Source organism: Athene noctua, chromosome 13, assembly GCF_965140245.1.
Source record: "Athene noctua chromosome 13, bAthNoc1.hap1.1, whole genome shotgun sequence".
Classification (NCBI taxonomy): domain Eukaryota; kingdom Metazoa; phylum Chordata; class Aves; order Strigiformes; family Strigidae; genus Athene; species Athene noctua.
The window spans coordinates 146,115-173,919 of NC_134049.1; the positions used below are offsets into that span (position 1 = coordinate 146,115).

At 41.9% G+C, this 27,805-nt stretch overlaps 1 protein-coding gene across 3 annotated transcripts in view; it reads right to left on the bottom strand.

Moving 5' to 3' along the window:
- The window catches only part of IQGAP1 (IQ motif containing GTPase activating protein 1), a 67,526-nt gene extending 39,984 nt beyond the window's left edge, over positions 1-27,542 (bottom strand). The window contains exons 1-9 of one of the 3 annotated variants that reach the window (XM_074916725.1): positions 27,414-27,425; positions 25,841-25,940; positions 8,929-8,957; positions 6,954-7,110; positions 6,499-6,576; positions 4,775-4,851; positions 1,970-2,037; positions 810-923; positions 243-421 (exon numbers count right to left, since the gene is read on the bottom strand). In XM_074916725.1, the coding sequence (XP_074772826.1) occupies positions 243-421; positions 810-923; positions 1,970-2,037; positions 4,775-4,851; positions 6,499-6,576; positions 6,954-7,110; positions 8,929-8,948 (693 nt within the window). In that variant the 5' untranslated portion in view covers positions 8,949-8,957; positions 25,841-25,940; positions 27,414-27,425. Of the gene's footprint in view, positions 1-238; positions 422-809; positions 924-1,969; positions 2,038-4,774; positions 4,852-6,498; positions 6,577-6,953; positions 7,111-8,928; positions 8,958-25,840; positions 25,941-27,413 lie in introns of all 3 variants that reach the window. The other 2 variants (XM_074916723.1, XM_074916724.1) reach the window with 2 other exon arrangements.
- Between the last annotated feature and the right edge of the window lie 263 nt (positions 27,543-27,805).

A 27,805-nucleotide genomic window follows, 5' to 3' on the forward strand; every position in this document is an offset into this window, starting at 1 on the left:
TAAAGGCTGAATGAATTCTGTATCTATGCAGCCCGTCATTCAGACAACTGAACAGGGCAACACAGCTAACTGCTGCCTGTCCTCTGCAATAGGAAGACAGGTTACTGGGCAACATACTAGAATACCACCAGAAGTCTATACATACAGCACTGTAACACGCATTCTGTGAATTTGTGAGTTTACACTGCAATACAAAATTGCAATGCATGCAAATAGATGGTTTGAAAGAAGAATTGACCTACTCTGTTTTTAGCATTCTCCATCTTGTCTTGCTTTGCTCTGTAGAGTGTGTCTTGGTAAATGGATTCCAGTTCATCATCAAGATTTATTAGCATGGCATTAGGGTTCTTCATTGCCATAAGAGTGTCAGCTGGAACCTGATGGTCAATTGCTTCATTAATGGCAATGACAGCAGCATGTACTGAAAAACAAGTCACGGTTTGTCAGTTAGCCCCAAACACAACAGCTTTGTTAAAAACTGAGAACTTAACTGGAAAGAGCAGAATAATTATCTGCAAAATAATCGGAAAGCAGAACTATCAAAAGTACCTCTCACTCCATCATGGCTTTGTGTTCTTGACAAAAAACAGCAGCCTACTTCCTAGTAGTATACTCTAGCTAGTCAAATCATCATGTTCCAGAAAGAAAAGAAAAAATAAAAATACCTAAGGTAAAGAAGAAAACCCTCCTCCCAGTCTTCCAAAAGGCCTGTACTGTCTTACAACAGGAGGCATTAAACCCAACACTTAAAAAAAAAATCATCTGCTGATTTGAATAATCACACAAAACAACACTATTTTTTTCCTTACATGCTGCTTCATCCACAGAAAGTTCATTCGCAAGAATTCCTCCAATCTTGCTGAAGGCAGGCATCTGAATACCATATTTCTCGAGTTCAAGCCTCATATTACTGATTTCCTCCTCTGAAACATACATAAAAAGTGTTATGCAGGCTTAAACACATGAGGAATCAGCACTGTTATACCAACTGCTCCTACAAAAAAAATTAGGATAACTACAACAAATTACAATTACTGTTTAAATAACACTTTGAATATAACTCAGTAAGTGAAAGAAAACAAATGAAAACTGATAAGACATTTTGCATACTCTCTTAAAATTTGCATTTCTCCCAGAAATTCATATGAGAATATTCTGTAGTCTCTCTCACTAGAAAACAGTATGTGACTCTTATGAGGAGCTGGAAACAGACTCCATCATTCTGAGGTGCCTCAACTATGGCTGCCTACAGGTCAGGAAAATGCACAGGCAGTATTGTAGCATTCTTTTTTCCCCACACAGAGACTATGCTGAGAAAAGCGAATGGAGGTTATTGAGACACGCTGTTGCTAAATATCATACAACTCAAAAAAAGTTGATAGTTTAGCATTTTATAGGTACAATCAACAACTGTTTTGCAGGAAAATTAAGTTTATACAACTTAAATCAGATGCATGCCCTCAGGCAGGAATCCCACTAATGCCAAACACAGAATTTTACACTTTTGCAAAAAACAAGGAACTGAAACCTTGGGAAGTGTGTGGACATGAGACCTTGCACTGAATCTCTTGCAGCAGATCAGCTGGCTAACTCTTCTTCAGCTGATGGCACCGCTACTTTAGACTGTCCAGGGAGGTCAGAAGCATTTACAAAGTTCCAAACTGAAACCTTGCCCAAAGGGATGGAGGCAAGGGCAAGGTTTAAGCATCTTGCAACAGTGGAAAAAAAAGGTAAGGGGCTGTTATTTGAGAAAGGAATGATTAGTGAACTGATGGCTACTTAACAGCCTGGCTCAGAAGCACCCAAATCAAACCTTTCTTAAAAATTACTACAATTCCTCACAGCCATTAATTTTGAATTTAATTTGCATTTATGGTATCAACAGTAAACCTTTAATTGATCTCTACAATATGTAGTAGAGGATGAGAAAGGCAGCACAAAACCAGCACTTTCTGTTTGTTTGTTTTACCTGTGAAGTCCACCTTTCCATATAAATCCTGAATCTGGGGGGCAAGGCCCAGCTTGAACAGGTACAGGCTAGAAAAGAAAATAAGCAAATACTTAGAACTAGTAATTTTTCTTTGTAGTTCTGACAATGACACAAATAATTTTAGGATACAGATATTCAAGGAGCCACTCAGATAAGCCATTGTAACAGCTCATCATCACCAAGAGGCTGAGCTGACTCCTCTCTTCCCCCCTCAGCTGCACATAACTGGTCCACCACTGAAGTTTTCACAGAATTACAGAAAGGTTGAGGCTAGAAGGGTGCTCTCAAGTTTGTCTTGTTCAAGCTCCCTCCTCAAACAAGATCACGTGGGACTAGGTTCTCAGGATCACGCCCACATGGCTTTTGAATATCTCCAAGGCTGGAGACTCCACAACCTCTCTGGACAACTTGTGCCACTCCTTGGTCACCCCTACAGCAAATCGTTTCCAGATGTGCAGAGGGACCCTCTTGTGGTTCACTTCGTGCCAGCTGCCTCTTGTCCCATCATGGGGCACCACTGAAAAGAGCCCGGCTTCATCTTCTTCACACCTCCCCTTCAGAGAGCTGCACACATTGCTGAGATTTCCCTGGAGCCTTCTTTGCTCTGGGCTGAAGAGCCCCAGGTCTCTCAGCCTTTCCCCACAGGAGAGATGCTCTAGTCCATTAACCACCTTAGTGACCCTTCCTTCAACTCTCTCCAGTCCATGCCTCTCATACTGAGGAGCCCAGAGCTGGACGCAGCACTGCAGGTGTGGCCTCACTGGTGCTGAGTAAGGGCAAAGTATTCACAAAACTGATTTGGCTTACTAGAACGGTGGTGAGGTATTCATTTGGAGCTTGACGAGGAATGGAACGGCTACAAAGGAAGGATGAATCTGTATAGGTAAGGACAAACACAACTGGGGAAAGAGAAGCAACCCCTCTCCTTTTTGCCTGTTGCACTGGCTCAGCACAGATTGTGGAAATGTATTTTCTACTGAGATACCTCATTATACAGGAACATTAAAAATAAACTATTAATAAAGTAAATATCCATTCCTCCAGTAAACTCAGTTTCAACGTGACTGTAAAAGAGAGGCTAAGCAACCGCCTTTTCACATGACCTCAACATGTCAAATCTAAGTCTCCCATCTTTATAAATCTACGCAGATTGCTTTACAAAACAAAACACAGACAGGAACACTTCTGATCTATGAACTGTCAACAAAACTGCATTCTAGATCTTTATTTCTTCATTGGAATATACTTAGGCACTAAGCCTAAAAAAAGAACAAGAATTTATAAAAACATCTTTTCCATATTTATATTTACTTATCAGAATTACTCTTCTTCCCTTGCTAAGTAAAATTATTTAAATTATATAATCTTGAGGAGGCTGCCTTTGCAGCAAAATTGGTTACGGAACATTTCAGCCAAAAAGTTTAACAATTGAAAAGAAATTAAGTGTACAGAAAAGGTATTATTATAACTTCTACAGCCTTAACTACTGTGACTGTTTGCATCTATTAATTTTACTCCCTGAATTAATTTTCTTTTCCTCACATATGGTCTAGAAAGAGTACAGAAACAGCTAATTTTCTTGGGAAGCTTGGTAATTGTTCACAATTCAGACTAGTGGGGGGCAGGGTGTGGGGTGGGAACGACCAAGACAGAACAGAACATGTAACAGGAATATATGCCAGCCAACTCCTGCAGAAAGCAGCTACAGTAGCTATCAAAAGCTGCCAGTGAGGGAGGAACTTTGCCACAGCCTAAACAAAAAGCAGCACTATTCTTGACAGTGGCAGTGTACCCTACCACAGGTCTATTCCTCACTGTTCTATGAACTCCAAATTACTTATTCTACAGAGATAACTCATTTTAGATCTAAAGCTGGGATCAAGCTCACTTCTACAAATAATAATTTCATCTACAGTAATCTGAAATAACAGATAACATTCAGATAAACACAATCCATCTCTATGTATTTCACACTGGCAACAGATCAGAACAAGCCATTCATAAGAACTGAAACTGAGCGAGCAATAGATGAAGACCTAAACTTACACAATCCAACATTCAGTCACCTAGTAAATTCTACAAAAGGAATCCTTTTTAAATAAAAATCTCAACATGTTCCAAAAGCCAAACTTCCATTCAAACCAGCTAGCCGGGAGGGGGGGGGGGGGGGGGGGAACCACACAACAAACAACCCTTAAATTAAAAAAAACACATGCAATGGGCCATCCTGTCAAATTGAAGAGCAAAGCTTCAACAAATGAATCCTCCCAGTTTTCTCAAGCACTGGGATTATCTTACTCAGTCTACGTGAGATTTTAACATTTAAGAGACCTTTCAACAACAGTTCCTGGTTGATCATTTACTGTGGCTATCAAGATACACATAGTGCAGTACAATGCTATTACCACACTGGCTTTCATTCAGTAATCTGACTGAGCCCTAGACAAAAGAATATTTTCCTTTCTCACAAACACCTTTTAAGGCTTCAGGCTTTACTTGAAGCCTCAAAATGTTTAGCTCTGCCTAAGACAGTAGAGAGGGAGGGTGAGAACTGGGATGTGAAGGTAGTCATCACTACATACTTGACTGGCTCTTCTTCCTTCAGTCTCTGATTTGGCCACTGCCCAAGGCAAAATACTGGCTTCATGGATCTTTGCTCTGACCTGGTAAGAGTGTTCTGCTAGAAAATTCATCCTCATCCTTCAGTTCAGCTCTCTCCCCTCTCCCCTTTCAGCTTTGCAGAAGATTTCAGAAGCGATTAGATTTCTGCCTAGCAAGCCTTACCTGAGTGCATGAATACAATAGATACAGCGTGGCATATTCTTGCGATCATAGATATCTGTAGTTTCTGGGTAGAATATCTAAAGATAAAACAAAGTTAGCAGTCTGAATCATACTCTATGTAGCCAAATTGCATTAACTATGATAAGCCCAATTCTTCTGCAGTACACTAATGAAACAGCCCACAGAACAACTCTTCAAGCTTCTCTGCCCTGGCCCCACATTTGTCCTATCTGAAATCCTTCCTTTTGCTTCTACCACCCAAATCAGGGGTCCCCTTTTCCTGCCCAAGTTCTACACTCGCAGATGAGCACACTCTTCTGTGTGCCCACCAAGACACTGGGTCATAAGGTATTAGCGAGGACTTTGGTGAAAGCCAAGAAATAAAAAAATACTTACAACAGAAGAGAAAAATGGGGATTTTGTTTGGACTAAATGGGGTTGAGAAGCAAGCAAAGAGACAGTGACAAAGAGTAACTGAGACTAGCACTGAGGTGCTCTGCATACTACATTTTCAGTTAGCTGAAGCCAAAAGCTTTCAGACAGTCTCAAATGCAAAGTTTAACACAAAGGGCTAATACTGGAAGCGTCAATCCGCTCAGAAGTGCCGACAAAGTATGTTACTTTCTCGTTACTGGAAGGCTCCTTGCTGTTGCCTATGAGGACAAAATAGCATTACTCTTTCTGTAAAAGAAAGAGGAACTGAAGGACCCTCACAATTCCACAGCATCACTTTCCTGGCTCTTCTGCATGGGAAAATACTGAAAGCAGCAATATCTCTCTGTCAATGTACTGGACCCCAGCCCAGTTTCTTTAACATGTCCTCACATGTTTTTTTCCCCCAAAAAAACACTTACATCTGAAAATCTTGCCTCATACCTGGCACTTCACTTCTGTCCACCTCCCTCCTCATTTATTTTCACCTAACAACCTTAACAACATATTTCAGTATTTCCTAATCCAAAATTTGTTCCTGTAAAATCATCATAAATCCCAGCAAGGCTAAACTAATAAATCTCAACAAGTTATCTGAAAAACTTTGCCAAAAAAAGTGTTTAATTTGTAAGCAAGTATGAAAACAAAACATACATCAGATTAAACTATGCTATGCTGGTTTTGGTGGGACTAAGCATAACATGGCTTACAAAAAAAGAAAACCCATATTAAAAAAATTTACTCATATGCAACTTAACTATCAGCACAACACTACCACAGTTTTGTGTATTTTCAGACAACAGTGTTAATTAGCTCACAGCAGTTTATGTGGCCATTCTCCTAGTGAAGCTAATAATTTATATTGGCTTAAACTACACCAGGAACATTTCAACTTGATGTATTTGGTAGGGAAATTTGAACAAAAGGAGAACATAGTTCTGTTGCTCTACTTCTTTTAGCACAGATTTCTAAAAAAACTTCCACAATCAAACTGTGGCTCAGATATTGTACAAAAGAATGTATGGTAAGAACAATGTAATGCAGATGTTATGCAAGGTTAGCAATATTAAGGAAATGGTACAGAGGAGGAACTACTTTGCTCCTAATCACACTTCATTCAGCAGAATGAAATAGTTCAGCAAGTTTTAGAAGAGAATTTCTATAGGGATGCAAACCTAGAAAATGGAGAATTAACTAGGTGAAGCCTGCTGATTCTGTACAACAGCAAATGCTTCTGTGGAATGTAAAGCTTTTTGGAGATTATTTATCCACATGTACAACATAGAAATTACCTTGGGGAGACCGATCTCAGCCATAGCATTCAGCCACTGGATTACATTATCTGTGTGCCGGAAGTGGAGACCAGTTGCCTGAAATAAAAACAGGCAGGAACAAGGGGAAGGCCATTAAAAAACAAAATATCACAGCTGCCAAGAACAGCAGGGAGGTTCATGAAGACTGATACTGAAAACAGTACTCTACCAGAAAAGAAGTCAGAAGTCTTCTATTTATGATTATATTGACTATTTATGACAAGTTCTTTCACATGAGTGCAAGCTCAGATATAAAGCTAAGAGTCCACCCTCCCCCCCAACCCCTTAACCAATGTTCTAGCATGAAGGCAGAGTTTCTCGGGTAATACTAATATAAACTAACTTTATGCTTACTTGCTCACAGTAAGTCCACATGCACAGTCTTCTATTTTAGATGTCTACCTAAAGCAGAACCTATGGCCAACAGCTCTCACCTTATATCTAGTCTGTTCCCTATCATAGATTTTCTTCACAGAAACCACTTTAGGGGAGAAGAAGTTTCCAAGCTTGGCCAGGTAGACTCCATTTCTCAATCCTTCTTCCAGCTCTGTTGTGGGAGGCAGCTCCTCATTCAGACAGGCCTCCATCCATCTGGAAGTACAAGAACAAAATTGGTCACATGAGTCCACACTGTGAACAAAACCCCACGCTACAGAAGTTACATGCCGCTGCTGCTGTCATACTCCAGCATACTACTTACTTCACAATCCGTCTTGTTAAAATGCTACTCAGTAACACTTCAGACAACATATCAAGGAGAAGTACGGAGTCAGTAGCCAGTTTCACAAGTAATTAAGATACCACCTCACTGTCATATTTCTCCTTTAGCTGTTACTGGTCTAGACCTAGTGGCCAACCCGTCCTTTTAACTAATTTAAATCTTCCTCTTGAGTACTGGCTTATCTCACAAGCATTTATTTGCTCTCATTAAGTATATGCTATTTATTTCATGACTTTGTACCATTTATTCAAGCTCTTCTAGCTAATTTCATAGAGACACCCTACAATGTTGTCTTCAAGTCTACCTTCCCAACCTATATATTTTCTCTAGTATAAATTTCAAAATCGGGGGGAAAAAAAATAGAACAGGCATTCCTCTCCCCATAACAGCTGATTTTCCCTTGTTTCCTTCCATTTCATTTAATGATGTCATGGATCCTCATGACAAAAACAAAGATTACAACAGGAAATAACTTGAAAAGTCACTGTTCTCAACACAGAGGTGCACCTTGATATTTATTCTATATAGCGCTACCAGAGGCTGTATACTGCACACTCAGCTATGCAGTTTCTTCCAGAGATGACAGGCTCCCTGCCTGTTTTGTTCTCTGAGAAAGGTAGCTGCACAGCCATGGGGCACTTTCTAAAACATTTTCCTTAGATCACGCCTCACTTGCACACAAACTCTAAAGGTCTTACAGAATGGATGAGCCTTGGATCAATAAAGATCAGAGAAGCAGCTTTCAAGACAATAGCAGCCTTACAGCCACTATAGCATTAGCCCATATTATAAAGGAGCTGACAGTGTAACATAAACAGGGTTAATAATCTGGCTCATGGGGATGAGTCATCCAAGTTACTGGAACTGATCTGAAAGACAAGCGAGTAGAGGATCCTGCTTGAACCCCATGAACAGAATTTTAATATTCTAAATACTGTTTCGAATGCGTACATAACTGTCAACTATTTAGCTCCATATTAATCCGGGCAAAATAACAGAAAAACACTGTACTGGATGCAAGTGGTAACAGATTAAATGAATAACCGGTAGTAAATTAACACAACTTCACAGAAATCAGTTCTGTAAAACACACCTGGGAAAACTACAGGGTTCCTGACCAACTGAAACTGCAGACATTTCACATCTGCAAGGTCTGAGGCCTCATGACTCGTAATACTCTGATTAAAATCAAGCACTGTACATATATAAAAAAATAGCTCATACATACTAAGAACAGACATCTCCAAGCAGTGTTGACATGGAGATTCATTGAACAGTGCTGTTTCTAACACATTTTGGCATAGATGCATGCTATATGCCCTTCTTTAAGTTTTCCAAGAAGTAAACACAAAAACAGAGGCTGACAAAATTAGATAATTAAAGGATAACACCACTGTTAGCATAGCTGTAACCTATAATTAGCACACAGGTGGTCATGGCTTAGAACAGGACTGTTCAAATAACCTAGGCTTCAGACATGGTTAAATATTATGTCATTGATCTCGTTTATCTACAGACGGGTTTGTATCCTAAAAGAGAACCATGACACTGAAAAAAGCATAATGAGTACAGTAGACATAATTAATTCAAAGTTTAAAGCTGTAAGACCTAATGTTATTGTAGGGTGTATACAAAGGGGAACAGTGAAGTCAGGCACTACTATTCTACACAACACTTATGAGACTAACCTTGTCACTGTGGTCTGCATTTTTTCAAACTGGAGAGCAGCAGTAAGACAGGAAAGAAGTTTTTGATTAGCTAAGATAATACTTCACAGTGAGAAGCCTGAACAATGCAGTACATTCAATTTGTTGAAAAAATGTCCGAGAAGCAGCTTGGTGCTCTGACAGTCCTTTGGTAACAGACTGAAATCAGATGACTGGAACTGTAGTCACTGACATCAGTCTGATCCACCTTTTCTGATAAACAGCACCAAATCTAAGGCAGCATATGAACTACACATCAATCAACTTCTGAACCACCAATGTTCAGCCCAGCATGCAAGGCTCAAGGGAAAGAGCTAAGAAATATTTAACCTGCAATATCTGAGAAGATGACAGAATAAGCACCTGTTCTTTCTGACCTTAAGGAAAAAAAAAAATACATGATGATTTCTTTACAGTAATTTAGAACAGAAGTATTATAAATATGAAATGTAATTTGTGTTTTGGGGATATTTTTGCACAGTCTACTGTTGAACTCTAATACAGAACACTGTAATAATACACAACAGAGATGAGATGCATTAAAATTCACCATGGTCAGTTTTTCATCTCTCCTGAGAAGGCAGTAAACTGCATTTCTGATTATAGAAGACATGCAACAGTTAGAAAACGTTAGAAAATGAAAATCTCCTAAGGCTGCAATATTTAAGAGTCAAAGGAAAGATAACTTTGATTAGTGCAGATACACAGTCTTAGACAATCATCTTGTCTGTATTCAGTTTCAGCTATCTCTAAGGTTTACTTTTTCTAATCTACCACAGCTCCTCCATCTTCATGTCTGTTAGCATAAACGGAATGCTTGCTAAAACATACATTTCAGATGAAAATACATCTTCACTACTGAAATCCAAGGGGAATGCCAGTCAAGTTCTCTTGTCTGAATCTATTACTCCTCCATTCCTCTCTACTTGAAACGTTATTGTACAATGCAGTCTCCTAGTACATTAAGGAACCATTTGCCTTTTAAGATGAATAAGCCAGCGTTCTTAAAACAGAAAAAGGCATAACACTAGTGCTTTGTTCTTTGCTTCTAAGTCTGTATTTGCTGAAACGTACACATCTGTTTAGCTCAGCTGCCACTAATCCTCATATGGCCTTTTCTATTAGCATAAGTTAAAATCAACTGTAGTGATTCCGATGCCTACACCCAGGAGCATCTAAAAACCTGTAGAGCAAACACAGCATAAAGTCCTCAAATTTTTAATTCATCCCTCTTGCACTTCTGAGTTTTTTTTAAAGATCTAATCACTGATGCCGTCTTCCTATTTGTGGATTCTGCAGCAGACTGTTATGCTTACAACCTCACTGTTGAAAGAATACTCATCATTCAACAGAGATTTTACAAACAGCTTGATTTCATTGCTATTTCTTTGGTTATTCTGATTGTTTTCAGTATCTGCATTCCTCTCCAGATTACACAGAAAAATATGAAGTTATTTCAAAAGAAAAAAACCTCACTGACATTCCATAGCTCCTCATCATAAAGTACCTACAATCAGCCACCTCTACAGTCCCCAAATCGGTTCTACTGATTCTTCCATCTGAATGCAAACAACTACTCAAAGACCCATCCCCTTTGCCCAGAAAAGCCTTTTCCTCACACTTGGCTTCTCTACAGCTCCAAGCAGCAGAGGTGACACCTTTGAAAAGCTAACACAAGCAAGAAAAAAGTGCCATGAAGCTTTTCAATAAGGTTGCCACAGTAACTAATCACAGAAACAGGTCAGCAACCAGACGTCTCCAACAGACACAGTGGTGGGGATTTCAGGAGAGCCTGGAAGCAGGGGGAATAGAAAAGGGAAACTACACCTATCTCGGGAACTAGCACTCACAAAAATGAACAGCAGTAAACAGCTTTATGCTCCTGCTGACAGCTCTCCCACAACAGGGAGTGGCTTTCTGCAGGAAACGGGCAACACACCAGATTTTTCCAACTTCTGCTGGTTTCTTGTTCCCCAACTCTCACTCACACTTCTAGACTTTCCCAACCCTCAAAACTGGAATGTTTCCTAATTAACGTCTCACAAAACCCTTCATAAAATTTACAACATGGACAACTGAATCCTCTGCTCTGAATGTCCAGATTACAAAGTCCCTGTGTGCAGAAACTTTCAATCAGCAAAAAAAGTAGCTGGTTGGAATGGCTGAGACAAACTTTACGCAAAACTGACTGGGCCCTAGCACTGCTGAAGAAACTCTCACCTGAAATGGGACACTGCAATGCTATATGCGGGGGGGGGGGGGGGGGGGGGGGGGGGGGCAGGGGGAGAAAAACTCGCCCCCAAGAGCAGATACTCTGCAGAAATCAAGAAATATCCTTCTGTATTCTGGAGAAGCACTTAAAACTCTATTTGGAAAGGTACATAAAAATGACATTTCCAAGCCTCAAGTCTCACACACTCTTTGTGGGTTCTACTTGCTTTCCTAAAAAGCTGTGAGAAGTCAGAGGACTGATTTATGTGCCCTTTGATAGCACCTGACTAACTGGAAATGGTAATTCATCCCACTGCCTGATTTATTCACAGAATCACAGAACAGGCAAAGTTGGAAAGGACCTCAGAAGATCATTGGGTCCACCCTGCCATGGGAAAGCAAGCCTAGATGAGATTATCTAGCACCCTCTCCAGTCACGTCTTGATAACCTCCCCCAGTGATGGGGACTTTACTACATCACTGGGGACGTTGTTGATTGTTCTCACTAAAAAAAAAAAAAAAATAAAATAAAAAAAAAAAAATTATTTCCTGTACTAAGATGAAACTTCTCCCTGGTGCAACTTGCGTCCATTGCCCCTCACCCTCTCCGTATGGCTCCTTGTGAAGACAGAGCCTTTGCCCAATCTGTAGCTGCCCTTTAAGTACTAGAAAACTGTGATGAAGTCTTCCCTGAGCTTTCTCTTCTCCAAGGTGAAAAGACCTAATTCCCTCAGTGTCTCCTCACAGAACAGGTTCTCCAGCAGTTTTATCATCTTCATGGCCCTTCTTTGGGCCTTCTATTCACATATGAGAAAGTCACCAAACACCAGATGATGCACAGCCACGTTCTCTCCCATCTTGCCTTGCAGTTCCTTGCCATCTAACTCGGGAAAGCAATAGGAAGACTGTTTATGCAAAGCCTGTAAGGTACAGAAAACAAATACAACCCGAAGGACATGTTAAGGTGGTAAGGAACTGAGTCAAAGTAGAAGTTACATAAAGCAAAACCAGTTCAACAGGTTTTGACAGGAGTTCAGTATTCAATGTGAACAGCTTACAAATTTTATGCAGATGGATGGAAGTGCAGAAAGCAAAAAAAAAAAACCCACCACTCAGGACACACAGAAGCCATAGATGGTGGCGGCTACATGTCAGAAGAGTTCCAAATAAAACACCCCATATTAGAGAAGCTTACACAAGGCAAAGGATGCTCAGTCCCTCCAGTCCAAGTGAAAAGAGCATCAGTAACTTCAAAAAGTGTTATGGACCTTACATTTAGTACTTCAGGTATAGTGCATTTAAATGGTAAGTAACAACTTTGAAGTGGAAAAAGTATATATAGGAAGTTGCTAATGTGAGCCTTGTTTTAGCCCGGAAAGCATTAGCTATATTAATTATTATTAATTATTATTAATTAATATAATTATTAATTAATATTATATTAAGCCTCCTGCAAGTCTCCTATATTAAGAGGCTTAGTACCATGCTTTCTAATAATGTGACATAAATATAGCGGTTTGTGACTTAGACTGTCATAATTCTGCAGGTTAACTTTATAAGTAGGAATGCAAACACTCTCCTAAAGGGATTAAAAATCAAGCTGGTTGCCACGGCTTACTGAACAGAATGTTCTCAAAGAAGTCTCTAGTGCAAATGAAGAACTGTGGATCAAGGGCAGTTAAACTTGGAGAGCACTTTAAATCCCAAATGAGACACCATTACACTGTGGTGCACAGCCTGAGTCCAAGAAAACGGGGGCTTGCAACCCACAGCAGGACAGGGAGCCTGGAAAAGCAACAAGGAGTAGCGTTTACCAGGAAGACAAGTTCCCTGGGAACACCTGGCCAACTTCCGTATGCGAGCTACAAAAAAGACATTCTTCTGCAAACTACTGTTTTCCTAGATTTTGCTGCTTTCCTCTCAAAAAACTTAGTTCTTCCTGAACTGTAAGTGCTAGAAAAATGCAGATAATAACTGAATGAGTGACAGAAAACACATGACATAAGTTTAAAAATTCCAGACCACTACCCATAAGATACTGTAAAGCAAGTCAAACACTATCATTCACATCGTGCTCTTCGCCCATCCCACATGGCTCCATTTCCTGTACTCCTTCAACCCAACCTTCAGAGAATCTCTGAGGCAGGAAGGGACCTCTTGAAATCTACTCCAACTCTTCCCGCTCCCACAAGCAACCTTTTACCCCATTCCGTCTGAGTGGGGCAAGAGCTTTCTGTAACGTCACTTGCATGCCTTAGATCATCACAAAGACTCCTGAGAGGACGACAGCTACTCAAACCCTGGAAGAGTCCAAATGCTAGCAACGGGGTTCATAACACCCTCCTTCAAGAAACTTACCGGGGCAACGAAAGAATACAATCCGCTTTGTTCAACCTAGGAAGCCCTAAAATGAAAGTAGAAGGGACATGCGACTGAACCCTTTAAATGCTCTAATGAAGGAGGTAGAGGCAGTGAGTTCTGTTTAAGCATCTCCATAAATGAAGATAAATAGCCCATAATTAGAACATAAGCTGTCTCAATGTACTCATACCTGTTTCAACAGATTCCAAAGTGGGTGTTAATGTAACTACAAAACTAGGGCAATTTACATACAATAACGCTCTCCCCTTGGTGTAGCATTGCTTAACCATTTTCTAGGCCAGAGGACAAAACCATGTTTTCAGAAAGCATTATGCAGTAGGTTTTACATTTAAAAGCTCACATACTCATATTAAAATTAACACCTGTCATCCTTAAAAGGCAGAAATAAATGAAGAATTTCCAGATGAACAAGAGAAAAGCATTTCTCAAGTCTCACCGGGCAGGGGGGAACCTAATTGAGAGGCAGCAACCTCTACTCTCTTTGAACATTAGGGATTGGAACAATCGGTCATCAAGAAGCTTTCCACAGAAATCTTGAAATTTTTTTTGCTATTTCAGCAGTTTCCACTACAGTCCCTCACTCTCACCAGCACAGAAAAGGTAGTTTTTAACCCAGAATTAATTCCTCACTCAAATTTAATCACATGGCCGCATAGGTAATACTGACCCTCCAGTTTTACTGAAGCTAGCTCAAATTAAAGTGGTAATTGCACCATTCTAACCAGTCTGTCCTACTGCTATGAAATGCAGATCCCCCTCCCAAAACGATCCTTGAATATCTACATGCAGGTACTACCATCAGCTGCAGTTTAGAGCAAGGCCTTCCTTGAGAAGACAGGGACGCTAAAAATGTAACATCGGGTATTGTCAGGCAGCCAGTCTCTCGAACAATGCTGTCTTCAAACTTCTAAGTGACACATTGCTCCATTAGCAAGGATTGGAAAAAGTTAACATCAGTCATCTCAACTACCAACCTGTTTACTCTTTCCCAATACAGCATCATCAAGGATTGTGACAAGTTACACAAAGATGTCACATTTTTCAGTAGTATCATAGGCAAATTTTATGCAGAACTGGAGTTTAGACACAGCAGAAACTTAACACTGATTACACGCACGTATTTTGCTCTTACACTTGCAACAGCGTTGCAAGTCTGGCTAGCCCCAAGACAGTGGAAAAAAAGGCAAAAACATCACTGTTTCTCTCAGACTGATTATACATAAGCCTGAGGAAGAACTAGCAACCCATCTCTCCATACATTTTTGCAAGAATACTCAATTCAATAAACAAAAATAGTAGAGCAGACAAGTTAAAAACTGGACATAACCTGTAAGGAACACTGCTCATTTCATGACAGGACTAGTATGCAGTATGTTTCAGCACAAAAAGAAAACAGAACATGGCAAAGAAAACACAGAAAGGCATTAACAGTCAAAAAAGGTGTTCTTTAATCAAGCAATGAGGAAAGCTCACTTCTTGATCATCACTAAGTAGTAGTAACTTCAAGCTAAAATTAATTATTTGCAGAGACCAGAAGTAACTTTTGCTAACCTTCAGCTGACCTAGAATTTCAAGACAATGACTCTTTCTTTTGTACACAGATCTAGCCAGTGACATTTTTCAACTCTGAGACCAGACTGCGGCCCAACACACCCTCTGGGTCTGCGCCTGGTGGTCACTTCCACTGTGATGGCCTCAAGAGCAACACTTCAGTACTTAGCAGCCATTAAGAACTCTAATAAAGCATGTAACACTAACACCTATGTGAAAGGGTAACCAGTACCACTTGCAATCAGTCTGGTAGCAATGCCACGTGTTGGTTGAAGCTCAGTTGTCCACAGGATCCTATCACATTCTGCTTATTGAACTCCTCACTGATTTCATTAGCAGGAAAGCTGCAAACAGAAACTCAGTGCAAACTTCTGAGCCTCTAGTCTGGGAGCACCGGCCACAGAGTTCTTCATCACGGGTCAGAATCACAGGAGTCTTCTCAGCATGTCAGCACCCCAGCACTCCTTGCTTAATTCTAGTGGTCCCCTACCAATTGTGTTTCAGAAGGGTGTTGTCTCCTTCTTCAAGAAAGCTGAATATACTGTATTTCCTCCTGAAGGAGATCTAGAGGTGGACTGGAGAGGCATAAAGTTTGATTCTCTTTCCAGGTGCATATGATATTATCCTCCAGTCTTTGTAACACTGTCTGTATACTATACCAATATATTTTAATTTGAAAAATATGCCTGTCTAAACCTGTGCTCTACTAACACAGTTAGGCTGTCTTACACACAGTTAGACTGTTTTACACATCTCCTTCTCATAACCATGAAATAAGCTGGCTATTTGCCCAAAATCAAGATCTTTCTTCAAACACATCTCCAAGATGTGATGTCCATGTGCACACTCACACTGTGGGTACAAATTCTTGAAACAAGGTGATCTTTTCATGCTTTCAAAGTAATCCTATGGGTATTCTCCCATTGCCTGTTGCCATATCAATATACAGACAAAAAGTGCATCTTGCAGTAAATTATATCATCATCCTCGAACAATAGAGGTTGCAATAACATCTTATTCATGCAGCTGCTGTAACAGGAAAATTTGGCAAGAAATTGGTCGAGAGTAGAAAAACTGCAAGAAGAGGGCAGAACCCTCTGTCAAACCGAGTGTCAGTGATCACAGCGTAACTGCCAATCAGAAGCTGTAAACAAGCCAGTAAACACTGCTAACCAGCCATTCAGTTCCACCTACAAAAATGACAAATGACATCACAAAAAGACCTTCAGAATACCAAGCACTCCACTCAGAACAACAAAACCTCAAGAAAAAGCAATCTTCCCCAACTCCCCACCAGGTTTGCTCACCCTCAGGGTCAAACGTATCACTGGCTTTCCCCCATCTTGTCTAGTACCCTGCACTGACACACAGAATTTCAAACATTACCATCTTTTGCCTGACAACTCATCCTACAGGAACAAGGCTCACAAAAGTGGACCAAGGGACACCAGCACATTCCAGACAGCAGGTGTCCAAGCTAAAGGAAGGCACCAACAATATTTATTTAGAATTCCATTCTTCAAAGAACATATTCAAGTACATGGGAGGGGGGGGGGGGGGGGGCAGGGAAGGGAGAAAGTTGGCTTCTGCAGTGGTGTAACAAACATCCCCCTGGGAAACAAGATCATCATCATCATCAAGAGACAGTATTCAAGATCAGCCCCCTTAAGTCTTCCAAAGCAAGTAAATCTGAAATCACACCTATGAACACACTGGGCTCTGCTCAAATCAGTGTGACATAATAAGTAAGGTACCTTTACAACCATTATAATTACACCTGTAATCACCACAAAATCAGAACTGTAATTTGAAATGTTCTATTGAGCAAGATCTGTTTCCTAAAGCATGTTTTGCCTGTCCATTAATTCACAATTTTCTCCAGTTCTCTATCAAAAGCAGCATTCTTAACCTCAATTTCAACTCAAAAGGTTTTGAGAAATCTAACAAGCTGAAATGGAAATCTTTGTTACTTGCCCCAGAAAAGAAAAAGCTCTTGCATTCAATGTAGGTCTAAAGCCAGTGTCTGCTGAGCCTAGAAAGTGGCAGACGAGCAGGAAATGCAGTCACACTCTTGTACCAACAACAAAATATAGCCTAACTGATTGTATTTGACATAAAAACTGAAAACAAAACAGGTTTCACTTAGTCTCATACTCACAAGCACCAGAAAGCATTTGGTGCCCAAAAAGTCTTTCCAGCCATCAGGCAAACCAGAAGGATGTTCAAGCTGTCCACGCAGCAGGGGGCCATTACACCTGGCCCAACAAGCAGCATTAGGAGGTCCAGGATCTGTCAGGTTCTCGCATCTCATGGCCTCTTCCTCTGCTGGCAAGGGCATACAGATTTTACAGGTTACAGATAGGCCTTTTCATGCCCTTTTGTAGCCGACAGTGATGTCTACCTCTGTCCTGTACCATCTCCATGACCCACCAGGATTTGTTCACCGTGCTCTGTCTCCAAACGGTATATCCCAACTGAATGCAAACGTGCTGGGGTCTTGATGACTAGCTGCTAATCTGGGAGTTTTTAAACACAGGTCATTCCAACAGCCCTTCCTGTTGCGTGTGGTGCCTCCACATCTAGATGTGCCATTCACATCCATGCAGCCCTTCTACCGCAGTTCCCTACAGGCATGCCAAGGAAAACATGCATGCCCACAGCACTACTGCAGCAGAAGGAAAAGTGACCGGAGCAAAAGGGCAGCACTTCTTCCCCCCATCCCCCCCCGCATCTGCATAAGCCATCTGAAAGAACGTATGAAGCTATGGCTTAAAGGCTTCTGCACCACTCAGCACTGCCAACACTGCAGGTATGGCATTTTTTGGACAAATCATGCTATTCATTTTATTAAGAGGGATCTCATACTCCAGCAGATCGCTGCATCTACATATGAAACTCAAACATTTTTAGTTCAGTCACAATCACAGACTTTTCACACATTCTCAGAGAGGATCAGAAGCACGCCCTGAGCAAGGGCAATAGACAGCCAGGCAAAAATCCCAAACAAAAACCTCTCTAAAATAACTCATTCTACAAATTCTGAATAAATCAAGGAATCACCCAAGAAGACAAAAGAAGATCTCTCAGAAAGGTAACAACAACAAAGCGAAATAAATTTATCACATCAGGAGTGTTCTCTTTTAGAGAAGTAGGTGGAAATTTAAATGAGCTTCAGAACAGTTTGTGCAGGAGAAGACACAGCCTCTCAAATGAAGAGCTAGGAAAACCAGTGCTGCCCACAGCTAAAAGGGCCTAGAACATGCTCATTACCCAAAGAGTCATTCTCAGTTCAAAGATACAAAAAAGCAAAGGATTAGCAAGTAACAGACCAGATTTTTCCCAATGATCAATGTACCCTCCCTAGCAACCCACAGCTGAACAAAAGACCATATTAATATTCTGGCAGTGAAATCCTTCCCCCCCCCCCCCCCCCCCCCCCCCCGTAAAAGTAAATATGATAAATCTTTTTTTTTCCCTTGCAAACACTGCCAACAACTGGTAAAAATTACTTTAACTGCTCTTGCTGATGGGGATCTGATCACATCTGCCACGTTTGCCAAACAGATTTGACCTGAAGAGCCTTCAGATGAGTGCCACGTGCACCATTGTGAGGAACTTAATTATCACATATGCAAAAATCTTTCTCAAGGCACATTTATCATTATAAACTAAATAGGCTTAAATGCTTGAAAGATACAGCATCACTAAAGTTATCATCCCTCAAAACTAAGTTGATTTCTTACAAATAAGGGTTATAAGCAGCACTCCACAGTACCCAATCGTCAAACTGCTCCGTGACAACTACTGGCTTTGGGCTGCTCTCTTCTTGCATCACATACAATATTCCTTCAGAAACCACCATCCAAACAGCAAACCCCTAGTCTCTGAATTGAATTCTGTGCAAACAGCTGTTTCTCTCCTGCTGGCCTGCCTTTCATTACTATTTCCAGTGAGTCATAAAAAAAGTATTTAGAGTGAGGCAGAAATGGTGGTACTCTACCACTGTCCTCCCCCCACCTCTCTCCACCCACTTCTTCAGAAAAATATAGTTCTGAATGTGCATTCCAAGACACTTCCAGTCCAGACAGCCACTCCCTGCCAGCAGCATGAGGTCATCAACGAAACAGTACAGGAACTGTAAAGAAATAAGTCCTCAAGTCCAAACAGGAGCTGACAAGAAGCCCCAGATGAAGTGGTGAGAGCTAAACAACAGCCACTTCAACTCACAACTACTGATAATAAAATACTATTTTAAAATATTCATGGATTAGAATCTAACATGGGACTTGCATCCTATCTGTCAGAAGCAGGAAGAAAAAAAAAAACCAAAACCAACAAAACCACACACACACACAAAAACCCAACCCAAAACAGCCCAACAACCAACCCAAAAACCAGTACTTGACCAAATTTACAAGTGAGAATAAAATAGAAATACAAGGAGATGAAGAAAAAAGTTTTGATTAGCCTGGAATAAGAAGAGGAATCTTTTTTATGCCACATGAGAGTAAATGATACTATGTTAATTCTGACCCACTCACCTCATCTAGAGGGGTCACTTTTGGCAGCAATTATAGAAGTAATTTTCAACCAAATGCCAGTTCCTGTAATGCTGTGACTTGAATTATACATGAAGATATCAGGACTCCTCACATACAAACACATACTTCAACTTATGAATAAGCTTATTTCTCTCTTGATTCTGCAACTGGAAAAGTCAAATCATACCTGAGTATTACAAATGTTTTTAAAAAAGAAAGAAATTTTAAAAGGCCTCATTCTACAGTTAGAAAAACAAAAGAACTCCATAAAAGAGTTATATGTCTGAAACAAAACATGGGCAAGCCAGCCAGACGTCATTCAGAAGCCCCAGACTGCCTCACATCTACGTCTGAAGACCTCACCAATAAGAGGAACACTTTCTTAGATTCTACTACAAGCTACTGACTGAATTACTGCAGATGCTTTCTGAACATAACTAATTACATCTTTAGATCTTTTCCAGCATGCAATACTGGCCAGCAATTATTAGAAGGGACCATTATGATCTGATGGATTAAATATAGATGCAGGCACATATATTTTGCACAAGGCAAAAGAGCTTTCACATGTCATAATTACAGAGTATGTTTCATATCTAGCCTCAACAGTTTAAGATCTACTGCACTATCCTCTCTCTTTCTGTTATTCACAAAGTTGCAGTAAATTCCTATGCTTCTGAAATAATACAATTAGTTGCTAATAAATCACTGAAGGATGCTAAAGTGTATCTGGGCTGCGTACACTCTGGACATTAGAATATGAATGCAGATAGAACTATCTTTAAAAGTTAAAAGAAACCCCATCCCACAAAGTCATGTTTGCCTAACTCTGGGAAAGCAAAAAAGAAAACAAACAAAAAACAGGAAAAAAATAACGAGTTCAGAGATAAACCTAAACCAATCCTCACCTTTCTTATTATTTGAGGGACTCCACAGTTACTGATATTTACAGTAAAACAAAGCAAAACAACAACAAAAAAAATTCTTCAACTGCAGCTCCGGTTCACACACTCAGGACTGTGACACTCCAGGCTGTGCTCCACAGGCTACCGTTACCACTCCATCCTCAGAATCCTCCAAGAGGTAGCGCACTAACTCTGCAGCTTCAAAACACACAGGAAACTTGCCTGTATCTAATTTGCAGATTAATTTAAGCAGAATTTAAACAAACAAGTTGTGTGCAGAATATTTTATCTGAGACACACTGAGAACTGTAAGAAAGTAAGTGAAAAAGACTAATTCTGCTTTTCTCCAACCACGTTACTGGCACCCAGCTTTCTATTGCAGCCTTGTTCTTAACAGAGGCTCGTAAGAGACAGACTTTAACTTAACTCCCTCATTTTTTCCAAGTTCGGGCTAATAAAAGAATCGAACCAATGCAATTTATCACCTTTCTGAAAAACCTCTGGTTTGCAATGAAGCAGCCTCTTGAGACTAATTCTGTATAAAAGACCAACTATCACATCTCCTTCACAAGCAGATTTGTTGCGTACTTACTATTTTAAGTATTTTATCTTCAAACAGGAGCTCCTTCAACAGCTGCTATCTACACCCTTACAGAGACTGGTGAACCAGCTTTAAAGTTATTGACAGAATAAGCTTTACAGAGCTTCTCATCTAGGCCTAACTCTAGATGTGTTCAATCTGTCCAGAAAGTTGTATCCTCTACAACTCTCCCCCTTCACTCTTCCAAGCACCCTACACCTCTGAAGACAAAGAAACCTGTTTAAGCAGACCTTGGATGACTATTCTAAATTCCGAGAGACAATTATATCAATCCAAACACTTTCAAACAAAAAGTGGGAAACGCAGAAAGATGAAGACCAGATTTTTTTTCTTCAAACATTAGGTTTCTTCTAGGAAACAAAACTTCACTGAGTCACCTGGCAAACAATTTAGGTTTATTTTTGGCATGAAGACATGCACAAGTCATCCCAGTCAAAAAAACTGCTCCCCACTTTAAAGATAGAGAGCATGCATGGGAGAGATGGGAAGTAATTCTTACAGAAAAACAATCAATGGGAAAGACCCTTCAGACTTTACCACACAGGACAAAATACAAATTTCTCTCAATGTTACCATCAGTTTACACTAAGACATCTTCCAGTCTGTTAGAAAGAAAGAGGTTGCCACAAAATCACAGACAGTACACTTAAATCCTGAACTGATTAAATCAGCAATAAAGAGCAAGCAGCATCCTCTTCTTGCTCAATAGGGAGCATCTTCTACAAGAAACCCCAAAAATGGTCACATGGTCAGATTCCATCCTGATGCATGCGAGAAGAAACACAGTGCTCGGGCACAATGGAAGTTACACAGTTATTGGAAGACACATAATCTGGGCACTAAATTGCTCACACCGTGCTAGGCCGTAACTCAGAATGAAAATATTTTGTACTATCCCAAGGGAAAAGCATGGTACCATCACCCTGCAAGCCAGGTCAGAAAACAGCCAACAGCATTCTAATTTCCAGCTTGGAGAACCTAAAATATTCCAGAGTGAAAGACAAAGCTTGAAAAAGCCTTTGCCAAACTGATTAAGTGCTCATTTCATCATGAAAATGCCACAATATGCTAACACAGAGCTCAGGTAGGAAAAAAGACAATCACACAACACAGATGAAGAATATTATAGTGCACCAGCCTGACTTCTAGACAAGGACGACAAAAAGAAGTTCTCTCAGGTTACTTCTATTCCAGGTAGGCATACCCTTACCCTTTTGTGAGCACAACATGTCACAACACAACAGAGCAGTACTTACAGTTTAACATCCACTGCCACAGCTTTTCTCTTTAGACTACTCTGATTTGGAGACAGCAAGAATAAACCCCCAAACCCAGAAAACCACCAACCAAATATGAAACACCAAACTTGAAGTATGAAACAACACTTATTCAATACAGCCATTTTTATTCAAGGAAGAGGTATCTGGTCCAAGCACAGTACAGGAGTCCCTCTATTCACAACCTTCATTTTAGCTCCAATTTTCATTTCAACATCTTTCACAGTCTTGAGCAACTTAGTTGCACGCTCTGTCTGGCTCTCTCCAACTAGCAAGCATAATGCCTGTTTCACAAGATTGTTGCACATCCGTAGTCAAAGTCAAAATTTGCTAAATAACAATAGAACAACAGTGACAGCTCAAGAAAAAAAACAAACCAGGCTGGAATACAGTTAAATAAGTACAAGTTATTGATATTCCTCTGATAATGCCTCTGATGTATGCTCCTTAGCAGACAGGTAATCCAAACAACTTCAGTAAATACTCAAAGCTACTGCACATGTGCTGTTACATCAGACATTTCAGAAATCCAGACTTTTCTGGATTTTTCATTTCAGTATGAAATTAGGTGCTAGCCGATTTTCACCATACCTTCTTCTTTCAGCATTCACTTCTGTTTCTAGATTCCGTATTCATTGCTTGGTTAAAGGGACAGCAAGCCTCTGACAATGCCGATGCAATGCAAATCAGCACAATATTACTCACATCATTTTAGGTGCCTTTACATTATAAAAAAACCTGAATATAAACTACAGTGTCTAAATGTGATAGCATAATGTAATATAATATGTTTACAGGGGAGAGGAGGGGGGGCATTCTTCAGCTGTCTCGCACCCTGCCAGCCCTAAGCACACATGGGTTGAGGGTTGGAAAAGGTGTATTTGAAGCTCTTCAAGCAGACCTTTCACTTAACAAGTGTGTGCTCTGACTGCCAAGGTGGATAGGAGGAAGGCTGTAACACCACCGCTTGCATTGTGAGGGACACAGCTGTTGCTTCATTCTTCACAAAGCACACTGGCAGTCACTGGTCATTATCTGAAACATCGGACGGCTCATCCTGAGACAATACAGTGAAAACATCTTGTTTCTAACAAGGTGTGGCAAAATCAAATGCCCAGCCGCTCAGCCTCATCAGTATCAAGGCAATACTCACAGGCCAAGAAACTTGAGAGTCAAAGACGATTTATCTGAAGAGTAAGACCCCATGATTAAGCAAGAGCCTAATAAAAATATTAAAGCTGTCACAGTGTTACACATTTTTGTGTGGATTTTTTTTCAAATGTGGATGTGGAATTGAACAGAGAACAGGAAACTCAGAAAGCATTGACTCTGAGGCCAATGACAGACAGGGTCACAAGTGATAGACCTGGGGCTCCTTCAAGCACACACAGTGACTACAGTGCAACTCGCCTCCCCCTGTGGCCCAGCATTTGCTCCTAAAGACTTTGGATTCAAAGGGAAGGAGTGATTTTGCTTTATAGTCAGATCTTTCTCACTACTTCAAACCTCACCCAAATCCATATGGACAGAAAATTATCATCTCCTAAGAATTAAGCAGCCTCTGTGAATCTATAGTAGTGACAATTGCTATAGTCTTTTAGGTGCTTCATAACATCAACTGAGTGCTCCCTGCCCCTTCAAAAATATACAATATATTCTTGATAAGGCAGCATAAACTATTAAAATCCTGGAGTCAAGTCCTTCTTTATACTCTGACAGCACCGAACTCATACAAACTCAGCATTTCCTCCCCAGTAAAATCACTGCAGCGGAACATGTCTGTCTTGCTGGGGAAGGCTTACACAAATTTATACAAAATTCATCACCCAGCCAGTGGAAGACAAGGTTTTCTGGCTCTTAATCCACATCATCTTTTGAACGACAAGGGCAGACTGAAATATTTGGTGAGCCATGACAACACATGCAGTTGACCATTTTGAACATGTTTTTATGCATGGTCTGTACTTTTCTACTGCTCCAGATCTTCTGTGGCACATATATTGGCTAGTTTGCCTAGATCTTTGCGGGAACAAGGAAAGTCTGAGCTCACAATCCATTTCCTGACTAATTACAAAATGTTCACAATCCATCTCCTGACTAATTACAAAATGCAAACTGAAACACTAGCCTTACTTTCAGAAGTGCTGGGGGCAGGGGGAGTCACCAAAACAAACATTACCTTGCCCCTTTTTCTGTAATCTTGTTCTTGAAAACCTGTCTTTGGTCTCAATCTCAGCTTTATAAACCATTTTAAGTTACAGTAAAAAATTCAATTTAGACAAAGGCATGAAAAAAACCAAGTGTCATGAAGGGAAGCAGAAGAAACTGGTCTGTCTCGTTCCTATTCTCCATGTACAGCATATAGGATTGAATGTTAGCAAAAAGATTCTAAAAACACCAACAGTAAGACTTCATGCATTCATTTTTAATGTTCGTTCCTTTTCCCTTTAATAGCAGATATATAGCATCTTCTGATCATACTTTCTGAAGAATTGTCTGAATGAAGAACTACAGCATGCCTACATGCTTTTAAACACAGAGATGACAAAAGCTACACACACACTGGAGGACAGCAGTAAGATCAAAATTATTTCAACACATCAAACAAAGATCGGGGAAAAAACAAATTAGGCAGCATCAAGTGAAAGGTAACACACTCAGGAAAACACAACAGACTATAAGTACAGGACGCGGAACAAAGTTCAGCAGCACACCTTCAAGGAAAAGGGTTGCAAGACAACAGAACTCTACTACATCATACCGTTATGAAAATGTAGATACCATGCCACAATGTACAATACTGGCGTATCTATCAGGGTACACAAAACAATCCCTGTGCTCTTGCAAGTATGCATGTAAACACCCCTGCTGGAAAACCTCTCTCTGCTTTGGCAGCGCACTTTCAGAAAGACAGGAAGTGAGTGAAGTCAGAACAATCCAGGGAAGAGTACTACAGATCTGTTAAACAGGACGCACAGAGAAATACGAAAGAATAGGGTATATACGAAAGAATTCAGTATAAGAAGGTAAGTGCAAGGGAAATACACAGTTACAATTTAAATTTGTACAAGGTTGCAGTTATGAGAAAGAGAATAACCTCTTCTTCATGTCCACTGAGAAGCAGCGAGGTAAAACTGCACCAAGACATACACGTTGGATGACAGGGAGAACCCATCCAGCGCTAGGAATACTGGAGCACTAGAGGTGCGGAGTCCTTGTCAAAAAACACCTTTAAGAACATATCTGATACGCACGTCAGAGGTTGGTTGTTTCAGGGGGCTTTGTTTGTTTGGATTTTTTTTAAGATTAATCTATACAGTCACTAAGAAACACAGACGAGAGGTAAGCTGCATCCAAATTACTTCGCTTACCAAATCTCACAACTTCTTTTAAAGCATCAGCAGTTTCAAAACCACTTATTCTTACCTCTTTGCTTCCTCCAGATGACAAAGGTATTCATAGGCTACATTCTGGCGTCGCCTTTCATCCATTTCCTCTGCTGTTAATCTCTCATTATCCAACACAGCTGCAAATAGTCAAAACACATTCTCAGGTTGTTGGAAGACTGAATGTAACTAAACAGGTACCCCAAAAGTCAGATCCAAACTTTCCCACAGAAACCCATAACAGGTTTTGAGTCAGAAAAACGAGACCCAATATAGCTGTTCTTTACATGTGAGAGAAGAGACCCGGTTTCCTTATTCTTCCTTCCCTGTGACTTAAACTTGTCATCTTCCCTCTTTCTGACCTCAATCTGTGATCCAACTTCTTCCACCTTCCAATCTCTTAGAAACTGTCCTTCATTTTCTTGTTTTCTTCTAGCTTTGCCTTTTCCTCAAAAGCACATCAGTGACCACGTGAGCCTCCATCTATCCTCCAACTCCGGTTGACAGACAACATACATTCACGTCGTATAACCCCTTCTATATCTTTACAGTTCTTGTCTAAAAAAAGAGGGAAATGCTACTCCCAGTCCTCAAGTGGAAGGGAATCATTCAGATCCACCTGCCTGTCATCTTCAGATCAAGCTGAGGACCCCACTGGGGTAGGTGCCTAAATCTTCCAGATTCTGGGTGTTTAAAGCTTCACTGACAAAGCCCGCTCCTTCCACTCTTACTGCTAAGTATCTCAATACAACGCTCTCACGTCAAAAAAAAACCCAAACCCCGCAACTTTTTAGGCTGTATGGACCAACTTGACTAGTAGGAAATGTTTCATACCATTACTAATCAAAGCTTAGCCTACACCTGAAATGCCTTCAACAAACACACGCAAGGCGTGAGGCATCGGCTGCAGCCCTCGGGGTCAACCCAGAGTTCGGCTCCTGCTCCACGGGGCCTCCTCGGAACCAGCTCCGATCGCCGCGGAAGCATCTCGCCGCTTGCTCCAACCCCACCCTAAGAGCTGAAATCTGCCCCAAACCACAGGGTGACGCCTACCAGTGAGGAAGGTTCCCCCCCCTCAGCCCATCCTCCCTCCCTCCCCCAGGCCGCGGCCCGAGCAGGCGGCCCCGCTCCACCTGCCGCCCCAGCCCCGAGCCCACGGGCGGCACCTCCCGCTAGCAGCACCGCGTTTCTCCCCTCCTTGGCTCATCCTCGACGCGGTATCGCAGCACAAGCGAGCGCGTACCGCGGGCACCTCGACCCAACGCCCCCGCCCCGCATTGGCCGTCGGAGCGTCGGACCGAAGGCGCGTCCCGCCCGGTGAGGCGGGGGCGGCCGAAACACGCGGGAAGAAGCAAGGGCCGCGGCCCCGCACCCCCCCCGCCCACGGCGGACATCTTGGGCGCGGCGCGGAGCCCGCCCGCGGGAGGCACAGCGGGACGGGACGGGACGGGCCGCGCCCCGGAGCCCACGCCGGGAGTCGGCGGGACCCACCGCGCCCGGGGGCCGGTCCCGGAGCCGAGGTCCCGCGGCTCCCCGCGCCCGCGAGAAGGGCGCCTCCTCCCTGGCAGGGCCGGGCCGGGCGCTGCTCGGCGGATCCCCGCGCCCCTACTCACAGCCATAGTGGGGCCGGGACAGGGGCAACCCGTCCACCTCCTCCGCCGCCATGGCGCTGCGCTGGGCCGCGGCCGGCCGAGAGCTGGGTGCGGGCGCGGCCGTTCCTCTTCCTGCCGCACCGGGTGTGGCGGGGGAGGAGCCGCCGCTCCGCGCTCGCTCCCGCTCCCCGCCCCGGCCGCACCCTCGACCGCCTCCGCCGCCCTCGGCCGCCGCCGGAGCGGGACGGCGGCCCCGTCCCACCGCCCTGCGGACCCCGCCCCGCGCGAGTCCCGGCCCCCCCTCCCCTGCACGGGGCGCGGGCCCTGGCCCACCCGTAGCCCCGTGCAGCTCTCTCGCCAGCCCCTCTCTGGGGGGGCGGCCCCGGCCAACCCGGCCGTGTCCCTGCATCCGC